The 12,008-nt window shown below is 52.8% G+C and overlaps 1 protein-coding gene across 1 annotated transcript in view; it reads left to right on the forward strand.

The window, feature by feature from the left end:
- Positions 1-319: 319 nt before the first annotated feature.
- LOC141781398 (zinc finger protein 646) overlaps positions 320-12,008 on the forward strand; it is a 28,978-nt gene continuing 17,289 nt past the window's right edge. Inside the window, exons 1-3 of the mRNA XM_074657129.1 lie at positions 320-3,142; positions 8,137-9,246; positions 10,197-11,050. Coding sequence (XP_074513230.1) covers positions 561-3,142; positions 8,137-9,246; positions 10,197-11,050 — 4,546 coding nt within the window. The 5' untranslated portion in view covers positions 320-560. The remainder of the gene's footprint in view (positions 3,143-8,136; positions 9,247-10,196; positions 11,051-12,008) is intronic.

Genomic DNA, 12,008 nt, shown 5'->3' on the forward strand with positions numbered 1-12,008 from the left:
CCGTCCTCTGTCAGAGGGTCCTCCGTCAGAGCCTCCGCTGTCAGAGCGTCCTCCGTCAGAGCGTCACGTGATGTCAGGAACAAACAGTAGTGTGTCAGTATTAGACCTGTCAATCATTCATGCTCATACTTAATTTCTTCCTCCTGGAGAGTGAGTGACGGGTGAGTGACGGGTGAGTGACGGGTGAGTGACGGGTGAGTGACGGTACATATTGGGAGAAACTCGTATTTTCTTGCTAACCAGCGTTAGAAATATTCTGCCTCCACTAAACACCTCAGTTTAACTCCATGTGTGGTATTAAGTTGCTCTTCAAGTAACCCTCCTCTGTTCTTATTCTTGTCTCCATAGTGATACCTCATTGGCTGGTGCGACCCCACGCAGGCCCGCCACCTCCCACGGTGGGCCCCGATTGGCTGGATCTGCACTGGGGAGAAAATGGCCGCCCTCAGCTGAAGAGCTAAGCCCCTCTTCCTCCTCCTCTTCCTCCTCCTCCCTCCCGTCACTGTTCATGGCTGTGTTGTGAACTGTGACTCCCTCCAACCGATTGGCTTTAGAGTACTATGGCAATGCATGATATGAGTCGTGCCAAGGGTTTCCCCTGTAAAGAGTGTGATATGGTTTGTCCGAGTACTCCAAGTCTTCTAGAACATATGAAAGCACATTATCAGCAAGAAGAGAACGGACGATTCGAGTGTGAACAGTGTGGCCGCATTTACAAGCACGCAGCTAGCCTAGCTAATCATAAGAAGTCCCACGAGGTGGGTTCATTCCAGTGTCCCGTGTGTACGCGCACGCTGCCCAACGCCGTGGCTTTAAAGAACCACCTCCGTATCCATACATTGTCCCCCAGTAGTGCACACACTGAGGAAGAGAGCGAAGAAGTGCCCGAAGAAGCGGGACACGACGAGAGGGACTACGGTCTCGCCCAGGACCTCTCGGACGGGTTTGGGCGCTCTCATTTGAATAATAGTGGTATGGGACATAGTGTCCTACAAAGCCACCAGACAGACGACCACGGGAAGAAAGGCTCCCCTGAATCTGACGACGCCTGGGACAGACCGTTCAAGTGTGATCAGTGTGACCGGACCTACCGGCACCACGGTAGTCTGGTGAACCACAAGAAGTGTCACCAGCAAGGAACTTTTAAGTGCTCTGTGTGTTTTAAACAGTTTAGCAACCTGGCTGCCCTAAACAGCCACGAGAGAACTCACTCGAAGTTCAAGACCCCCGGCGCCTCCATGGTGAGCAGCGGCGGCGGCAGCGGCAGCCTCCACGGCTCGGAGCGCAGCAGCGGTACCCAGTCGTCCCAGAGCGGCGACACCGCCTCGTGTTTCTGCCACCTGTGCCAGATAGCGCTGCCGAATAAGACAGACTTTCAGGAGCACATCCTGCTGCACAACGCCGCCACGCCCTCCCTCGGCCTGCCACGCAGTTTCCCCGGCATCATGCCCCACAATCTGAGTGCGGTTCGATCCCCGGCGTACACCCCCGCTCTGGGAGACCCTCTGCCCCTGCCGCCCCTGCCCAGTGACAAACGAGGTCCCTATGACCCCATAATGGGCCCTCCGGTCAACAATCCCATCTACACATGCGCATACTGTGGCGCAGGACACCCAGATTTGGACACCCTGAAGGTCCACTATCTGACCCATGACCCCCACCCTGCCTCCCATGGCCAGGACAGCTCCATCCTCAACTCAGACACGCTAAGCTCCGGTTCACAGGGCTCGGTGTCTTCTCCCGCCGGAGGCCGCGTGCCCCAGGCCAACTCTCCGGACGACGGAGAGCGGCGCTTTAAGTGCGGGGAGTGCGGCAAAAGCTACCGGCACGCAGGAAGCCTGGTCAACCACAAACGCTGCCATCAGACAGGCCACTACCAGTGCACCATCTGCTGTAAGCAGTACCCTCACCTCGCAGCGCTACACAGCCACCTACGGAGCCACAAGGGGCGCTCCTCCAACCAGCCGCTTAACAACGACAGCAACGACTGGCTGTCTCCAGAGCCGCTAACACTGGACTCCCAGCCGAGCTACGTCCAGGAAGGCAGTGGCGCCACCACTCCGATCTCACTGCCAGGAAATCTGGGTGATGCTGCCCACTTTGTACCCGACGGCGGCCACAGCAGCGGGTTGGACTCTCTCGAGTTCCACGATCGGTTCGACGGCAGCTCGCTCTCCCAGAGCAACTCTGCTCACCGTCAGGCCGACAGACACGTGTGTGCCGACTGCGGCGAGATGTATGGAGACGTATCCGGCATCAAATCGCACATGTGTCCCCGTCGTGGCCAGCAGCCGCAACAGCAGCAGAGCAACATGTCCAACGGTTTCATGGGCAACATGAGCTACCACGGCTCCAGTGGAACCTCGCTGCCCGCTGGGAGCTCCAGCAGCCTGAAGGAAGGCAGCAGCCAGCGACAGTACTCCCAGAGCGGAGGAAAGAGGATGGGTAGCAACGACAAAGACGAAGAAGATGACGGAGAAGTGTATCAGTGTTCGGTGTGCGGCAACCACTACGCCAGCCTCAGAGCCCTCAGGAGCCACCTGCGTAGCCATGCCAATAACCCAACAGCACCAGGACCCTCCAGCCTGGAGCAGGAGTGGAGGATGATCTGCTCCACCTGTGGCCAGAGCTTCTCCAGGAAGCAGGACCTCCTGAATCACCAGTTAGTCCACGGCCCTCAGAGGCCGGACGGCCAGCAGCAGAGTATCGTAGGCAGCGCGGCTAACGGCAACGACAAGATGGACGGACGCAACCACATCTGTGTCGACTGTGGCATGTTTTTTGCCGACCGCCACCACCTGATCACCCACCTGTGCCCCGGTAAGAATCGGAGCAGCTCGCTGAGCAAGCAGGGCCATAACGGAGCCAAAGGGATGTCTGGAGGAGACGGTGGCGCCGGCGGCGGCGGAGTTGCCGGAGGAAGCCGTGACGTCGGTGGCGACGGACGTAGGCCGATGGTTGACCAAAGCGACAAGCCTCACAAGTGCGACCAATGTGGGCGAGGATACAGACACCCCTGCTCACTCCTTAACCACAAGAAGTCCCATAAGACGGGCGTCTTCCGCTGCTTGGTGTGCCAGAAACGCTACTACAACCTGCTGGCTCTCAAGAATCACCAAAGGACCCACTTCGACCTGAAGAGGTAGGTCCTCCTTCTGACCGCTCTTATTTCATTTGGGCAGATGTTTTAAAGATGTTTTAAATAGGGATGCACAGATATCACTTTATATCAGACCGAGTGCCAGTACTTAAATTTGGGTACTCTCCGATACCGAGTACCGATACGAGTACTTCTCTGTGTCTAAAGACCCTCGTTAACAGCCAGCTGGAGGGTGTGAGCGACACACGGCAGGCTGGGGAGTCCCGCATACGAGGCGGTGCGCTGCGACCGGCTCCTGGTCGGCTTGGAAAGGCTCGGGGCGAAGGTGCTTTCTGGGGCCATGGACAAAGCGTCACAGGGGCGGACTGTCCTTAGTGCGCCCCGACCGCGTTGTGCCCCCAGAGCGGGCTCGGCCCACGTAACGGGCGCCAGGGGTCTGCGGCGATGTCGGCAACCCACCAGGCCCGTCTTGAAACACGGACCAAGGAGTCTAACGCACGCGCGAGTCAGAGGGTGCAAGCAAAACCCCGTGGTGCAATGAAAGTGAGGGCCGGCGCCGGCTGAGGTGGGATTCCGGCCCCGCAGGGTCGAGTGCACCACCGTAAAGTGGTATCGGTGCCGTTGTATTGGAGCCGTTTTGTCAGTACGAGTACATGAGCACAGCATCGGACCCGATACCCGATACTGGTATCGGGTATCGGTGCATCCCTAGTTTTAAGTTGGATGCTGAAGTTTATGTTTAAAGACAAGACACAAGATGTGTTGTGATGTTTTGATTATATCTATGTTGAATGAACTTAATCTAGTTTTTTTCACAATCAAGGTTCACTTATTGATTATTGAATTGCCTCTTCAGTACTTCATCTTACATCGTGTGTTGTCATTATCTCTATCCGTGTGTTGTCTGTATCTCTATCCGGCGGTGAGCTGGTCCAACCAGCTGGTTGAAAGGTCAGATGTTTTTATGAGACCTTCTGAAGACCGACTGATTCGATACTGATGTTTTAAGGACAGTAAATGAGTCAATGTCACGATTTACAGTTAAACAATAACTTTAATTGATTTTCAAATGTTAATCACGAATCACATTTTCCCATCTCTACCATAACGTTTTGCCAGAAATGAGAGATTTCACATCCTCCCGTACAGACGGCACACTTCTATCATGAGTTGGCATGAACTGTAGTTCTTTCTAGGGATGCACCGATACCGGTATCGGGTCCGATACTATGCTTATGTACTCGTACTCGTACTGGCAGAACGGCTCTGATACAACGGCACCGATACCACTTTACGGTGGTGCACCCGACCCCCTCTGGGCCGGGATCGCACGTCAGCCGGCGCGCACCGGCCCTCACTTTCATTGCACCACGAGGTTTTGTTTGCAGCCTCTGACTCGCCCCTGCGTTAGACTCCTTGGTCCGTGTTTCGAGACGGATCGGGTGGACGAGGTTGGGGCGCACTGATGACAGTCTGCCCCGGTCGACAGTCGCACCGGGAGCAGGGGGTCCCGTTCCTCCCGGCGGGGAGAGAGAACGCCCCGTCACGGTGCGGCGAGGTCCGGGCGGGGAGCGCTGTAAAGCTTGGGCCGCGAGCCACCTTCGCCCCGAGCCTTTCCAAGCCGTTCCCGGCGCACCGCCTCGTATGCGGGACTTAGTGCTGGATGATCCACCTCCTGATCAATGCTATCACCATACCTGGGTGCTGATTAGATATGCATTGATATTGATCAGTATTGTGATTCTATATTGTGATTTATTGATTGTTGTTAACTTGTTTACCTCTAGACCATGAAGGGAGCAAGTAGAATCATCCACTTCTAGGGACTTTAAGTTGGTAAAATCTCTAAATGAATCCAGTAAAAGTGTTTGATTTTCAGCATTTATGTAGTCAGAGATTAGAGATTAGTCAGAGGCTGTATTCGAAACCGCATACTGCATACTACTGAGGAGCGCAGTATACAGTACATACTGTATACTGCATACTACTGAGGAGCGCAGTATGCAGTATACAGTACATACTGTATACTGCATACTACTGAGGAGCGCAGTATGCAGTATACAGTACATACTGTATACTGCGTTCCTCAGTAGTATGCAGTATGTGACAGTTAAAGTGATGTATTTAGCAGTATGCTAGACGAGGCTTAAGCCTTCAAACCAGCTCTTAAAGCACAGGACAAAAAAACTAACTTGTACCACTATTACAATATTATCAAAAAATACAACTTTGATGTTGTTGTTTATGTTGTGCTTGTTTACTTTATAAGATACTGCAGGTTTAAACTATTTATTCTGACAGCTCATAAAGAAGTCCGACAAACAGGATCATCAACGAGGAGAGACGGGAAATATAAAACATTCATCCACAACGTTTACTTTACTCAAACTGCTTTTTCAGTTACAGCAAAAGGACTGATCTCCCTCCAGATATTAGAGACATGTTGTCTCATCAGGAACCTCTCTGCCCCGTCAGAAGCTGCTCTTTCCCTCTCCTCTTCTCTCTCCTCTTCCTCTTCCTCTCCTCTTCTCTCTCCTCTCATCTTCTCTCTCCTCTCCTCTCCTCTCTCCTCTTCCTCTCCTCTCCTCTTCTCTCTCCTCTTCCTCTTCTCTCTCCTCTCCTCTTCCTCTCCTCTCATCTTCCCTCGCCACTCTGCTGCTCTGCAGCCGCTCTGTGAGCGTCACTGGCCGGCTCTCCAGCGAGCTCCGCCCGCGGGTGATTGTGGAGCTTTTTAACTCCAAAAAGGCAAATAAACACAGTTTCCTGTTAATTTATAATGGACATCTGTGTTGTGATATTTAAACAAACTATCCGTCAACAAGGAAATCAAAGCCTCTCGTCTACAGACCGGTCTCTAGAGAGCTCCAGCAGCTCATAGCGGTCTCTGAGCGTGACTACCCGGCTTGCTGGCAGCGACCCGGGCAGGCGCTCGCTGGCTGTCACGGTATTCTGTGGAGCTTCTAAACTCCGACAACGGTGGAACAAATGTTCAATTCGCCATCTAACTTCGTAAAACTGCCGATATTAATAATCTAAACAGTTGATTTCTCGCCTCAAAAACGTTCAGAAGTGAATTTAGTGTTGAAATGGGTACAGAAAACGTAAAAAAAGAGCAGCTTCTGGCTGCTGTTTTTATACCCGCAGCCTGTGCTGTTCCGCCGCTTTGCATTGTGGGATACAGTAGGCGAGATAGACTGGTCCGATGCATACTGGAGAATTTTTCCAAATCAGTACGTCATCCGGGTATTTCTGGCATACTGGAGATTTTGCTTTTGTTCGCATACTGCATACTACATACTACATACTGCATACTACATACTGCATACTGCATACTACATACTGCATACTGCATACTACATACTACATACTACATACTGCATACTGCATACTACATTTTGGCCAAATCAGTACGTACTACTAGTATAGTATGCGGTTTCGAATACAGCCAGAGTCTGATATTCGCCTCGTTGACCGCCATCGGACTCTTGGCAAATAACATGACATTCGGCGATGGTGGCGGCCGATCTGTTGTGTTGCATCAATTGTGCCGGTTATTTGCGGTGGGTTTTATTTTTAAAGAAGGTTATAATAAAGGTTGTTTCATACATTAGTCTGATTCAGAGACCGTGAAATGACTTTATAACAGCGTAACGGAGTTATTTTATATAATGAAGAGGTCTTTGGTTCCCTGGAACAAGAGGGAAATAAAAAACAACAAAAACATTGATTACGGCCAAATTGTTATTTTAAACATCGGTATCAGCCCATAATTTTGCAATCGGTGCATCCCTACTCCTGGGATCAGCATTGATAACTCAATATGGACAAATCTGACTGACTGACTGACTATAAAAAGTTGTATTTAGGTAACAAGCAGCTTCATAAAATCAGATCAGATATTCCTTTGTTAGTCCCACAGTGGGGACGTGCAGTGTACAGCAGCAGAGGGGATAGAGCAGAAACAACAAGCAGCAGTAAAAAACAAAAATCAAGATACAACACGGTGCAAAAAGCAAAACGAAAGTAGACAGACATTCATTGGAAAGAACATCACACAGCGTATCTTACCGGTGACAACACAGCCACTGACGGAGAAACACCGGAACTGTAAAAACCTTTTGCTTCCCTGAAGTCACCGCAGTGGAGACATTGTGCCTCCCCGTGAGTTACAGAAACAACAAACTCATCGTCGGCAGGAAGACTAGAGTTTGTCGGCTGCTGAAGATTAAGAGACTGAAGCAACCAAAGAAAATCGAGCTCAGTGAACTCCATTTTAAATCCACTGTGTGTCCACGTGTCTTATTACGGTAAAGCAGTGTTCATGCTCGCCGTAGTGTGAACCATGTAGGCGCCAACAGGGATGTCGTGGTGCATTCAGGTGTGCATCATAAACTCTGAGAAACTCTAGCTGTTGTTGTAAAGTCCCCTCCTGCCATCCAGTGGATCTTCTTTTTGTTGAAAGTAGGATGCACCGATACCAGTATCGGGTATCGGGTCCGATACTGTGCTCATGTACTCGTACTCACAAAACGGCTCCGATACCACTTTACAGCAGCGTGACGTTAACCTCTCGTCAACATCTTTCGGGTCCTCACGCTCCACCTCCCCGACGGTGCGGGCGAGAAGGGCCGGTGGTGCGCCCGACCCCGCTGGGTCAGGATCCCAACTCAGCCGGCGCACGCCGGCCCTCACTTTGATTGCGCCACGGGGTTTTGCTTACACCCTGGTTGAAAGTGTAAATGACAGTTGTCAGGACCTGAAACCAGTTTAGGAATGAAGACTCCGTAGTCTAACAACGGCATGTTTCAATCCAATCGAATTGTAGATTTGGAGAATCGTGACACCACTATTAGGGACGTTTAGAAATGTATCTGCTCTGAGTCCAAACCTGTTGGACTTCAGTTGATCCTGACACCATTGTACCAGGAGTTTGACCCCTGGCTCATAAATAACGAGGGTCGTGTTGATCTACGTTTCTATGTGTCGTGTGTTTCCTGAGACTTTATTGTGTTTTCTATTGTGTTTGTTTGCTGCAGGCACAAGTGTGAAGAATGTGGCAAGGCTTTCAAGATCCAAAAGCAGCTGATCAACCACCTCCGTCTCCACGAGGAGCACCGAGCCAAAGGCCTGGTTCGGACCGGCCCCAACGGTTCTCGCTTCCAGCAGCCCGGCCCGTCTCAGATGCAGACGATGAGAGGAGAGTCGTCGAAGGGTCAGGCGATGGCCGCGAAATACAGCCATCAGGGGTTCAAGAAGCCCTACTCCTCAGCCGGAACCTCCAGGCCCCAGAAGTTTGACCCGGCAGAAACCGGACGGCGGCCTTTCGCCTGTGAAGAATGCGGCAAGACGTACCGACACGCCGGCAGCCTGGCCAACCACAAGAACCTTCACAAGATCGGGGAGTACCACTGTAATGTGTGCAACTCTACGTACCCCAACAGGCTGGCGATGAAGAACCATCTGCGTCTCCACTTCGCCCAGAAGAAGCACAACTGCCAAGAATGCGGGAAAGGCTTCCGCACCCAGAGGCAGCTCGCCACCCACACTACCGCCGGCCTGTGCAAAGGGCCGCAGGGCCCCGGGGTCCAGATGGACTTTGAGTGCGACGGATGCTGTGAAGGCTTTACCACGGCCGATGAGCTCGCGGCCCACGACTGCCCAGCCCAGCACCTGCCTTCATCCTCGTCCACCAACAGCTCTACCAACATCAGCTTGGAGAGGAGCTCCGTGGACCTGGACTCTGATGAGAGGCCCTACGCCTGCGACCTGTGCAGCTGTGCCTACAAACATGCCAGCTCCTTGCTGAACCACAAGCACACCCACAAGACGGGCAACTTCCGGTGCAACTTCTGCGACAAGCCCTACACCAACTACATGGCGCTACGCAACCACATGCGCATCCACACGCAGCGGAAGAAGCACATCTGCCACACGTGCGGGAAAGCCTTCCGGCTGGCCAGGTTCCTCCGAAACCACCAGAAGGTCCACGAGGAGGGCGCGACCCCCTTCGGCTGCCCCACCTGTGGGAAGAGCTTCCAGGGGAGGTCCGGTCTAGCCAGGCACCGCTGCGGGGACAACCAGGTAGGCATGGAAGTCAGGAGGAAGGCCACTGCACCCGCGGGAGAGGGCGAAGAGTGTCGGTACACGTGAGTTCTCGTCAGTTGTTTGTGATTCTTCGAAGTTGAAAACGAAATAGTGAAGATAAATTTAGGTCTCTACGTGTCTATTACAGGTATATGATCTCCAATCCGGCTTCCTTGGGACCATACGCGTGCCGGAATTCGGATTTTTCTGAAGTTTGGACAAATTGAATTAGTGGAGAGACCAGATAAGTCAACCCCATTTGCTTTCAGTTAGCATATCTCACACATTCTAGTTTGTTTAGGCTGCCTTCATGTTCAGATGTGTTGTTTTCATGCTTTGTTTCCTGAGAAAACAGATTGTTATTTTTGTGTAGCATATTAAATCTTAAGTACTGATGTTTCTTGCTCTTGTTCTGATCTGATTGTAGTCTCTGATTGTTCTTAGACTAGTAAACACAGCTCTGTGACGGGGCTCATAGGGAAGATTAGGACGTATTTGGAGCTAGCTGCACTGCACATGTCTAGAGGTTCTGATCCGTAACAGCTAAAGGGTTCTTTACTCCAGCTCTAGTTCGACGTGGTCGAGGTGGATCTCTCATCATTACATTCAGTAATCACCCAAACGAAGGCTGACGGCAGATCTGTGAATGAAGCCGTTTGAAGCTTGTGTCTATTTGTGCAGTGCAGGGAGCAGCAGATACCTCCCAACCCCCCCCATTAACCTCCAATGTCCCCCCCCCACCCAGCAGTCCTCTCCCCTATGACCTGTGTAGAAATGATAACTTTAAATGGTACACCACTTTGTAGTAGTTTAAGCCGGATTTCAGATCATATACCTGTATGAACAACAGCTAAGATATTTGAATAACTGTAAAGAAAAAGTGGGAACCAGTCAGTGAGGTTAACTTGGACAGAACAGTGAAAGCAAACTACCCTCTTCCGTTACTAATCGGTCCTTCTGTCCCGTCCCTCGTCCCCCCCCCCCTTGTTGTTTCCTGTTTGTCTCAGCACAGATGTGATCAATGCGGCCGCTCCTACCGCCACGCCAGCTCCCTCCTCAATCACAAGAACACCCACACCGTCGGCATCTACCACTGCGCCGTGTGCCTCAAGACCTACTCCAACCTGCTCGCCCTGAAGAACCACCGCCGTATCCACTCAGAGACACGGCGCCACCGTTGCCACGACTGCGGCAAGGCCTTCCGTGTTTCCTCCCAGCTGTACAACCACCGACGCGTCCACCAGAAACAGCGGGAGCTGACCTGCCGGTCCTGCCAGCGAGCCTTTCCCACGCAGGCCAGCTTCCGGCTCCACATGGAGATCACCCACGGCCAGGTGCCGCAGCCCCGCCAGCCCAGACCCCAGCAGCCCCGACAGGGGGGCTCCCAGGAGCTGGGCTGGGGGTCGGGCCTGGACCTCACCTTGATGCAAGAGCAAGGACTCAACCCCGGCAGCGTGGTCAAAGCCCGCAGCCGCGGGGGCCACGGTGAGGTCATCAAATCCCATGTGTGCGATCAGTGTGGCCGGTCTTACCGCCACGCCAGCTCCCTGCTCAACCACAAGAACAGCCACAAGACCGGGACCTACTTCTGCAACTCCTGCCAGAAGGAGTTCCCCAACCTCATGTCCCTCAAGAACCACCGCCGGATCCACACCGAGCCCAAACGCTACCAGTGCCCCGACTGCGGCAAGTCCTTCCGGGTGTCCACCCAACTCATCTGCCACCGCCGCATCCACACCAAGGAGAAGCCGTTCTCCTGCCAGCAGTGTGACAAGCGCTTCTCGTCCAAGTCCAACCTGAGACACCACATGAAGGTGCACTGGAGCGGCTCGACGGCGCCGCGCCCCATGGCGCCCAACTTCCTGGGTATGCCCGGCGGCCCCTTCATATAAGCTAAGGGATGAGGGTGGGGGGAGGGGTTGGGTGAGACGTGGGGAGGGGGGGGGAGGTGCAGTCACATGCCAAGGTTTCTGGAGGTGCCAAAACGTAGCTCTTCCTCCTGCTCACCCTCCTCTTCCTCATTGTCCATGTGTGGCTGTAGTGTGTGTGTGTGTGTGTGTGTGTGTGTGTGTGTGTGAAGGACAGGAAGCTCAGACTCGGTCGACGTCCTGCAGACAGAAAACAGACTCGCAAAGCAGGACGGACGAAGCTGCACACGCACACACACACACACACACACACACACACACACACACACACACACCAGCCTTCCTGAGCTGAGGCTTCCTTCACGGACGTTCCCTCGAGGTCCTGGTCGTCCCTCTGACAGACAGACAGACGGACAGACAGGCAGACAGACAGGCAGACATGGACTGTAGACAGACATGAGTTCACTCCAGCTGCCTTACTCTCTGCTGCATGCTGCCCCGTGACGCTGAGCTGTTTCTCTGGAGCGGCGGCAACCGAGCTGTAACCAGACTTTCTGTTGAAGCCCGGCTCGGCTTGTAAAGACTGATGCGTCCCGTGGTAGTGGCGTGGTTGTCAGAGCTGCTGTGAGGGTCCAGATGAAGGCGTGAGGAAGTCTTGTGCTTGTTTTTGGAGCCATCGTGTCCATGTCCACCCCGGGAGCTGATTGGTCCTGTATTGCAGTTGGTTTTTCCCGCCTCCATCCCAGCTCTCATGATGTTTATAGGGAGTCTTTGTGTTGATGAAATCTTCTGGTGGCCTTCGTCACAATGTTTTTAAACCATATTCTGACCGAGTCGGTCTAAACAAAGTGTTGTTATTTATGACCAACATGTAGGTGCCGAAGACGGAGAGGTTCGGTTTGTTTTTCCTTTTTTTGTGCCTGAATGGTTTGACGGGAGGCAGCAATGACTTGTGG

The sequence above is a fragment of the Sebastes fasciatus genome, chromosome 13, assembly GCF_043250625.1.
Source record: "Sebastes fasciatus isolate fSebFas1 chromosome 13, fSebFas1.pri, whole genome shotgun sequence".
NCBI classification, from domain to species: Eukaryota; Metazoa; Chordata; class Actinopteri; order Perciformes; family Sebastidae; genus Sebastes; species Sebastes fasciatus.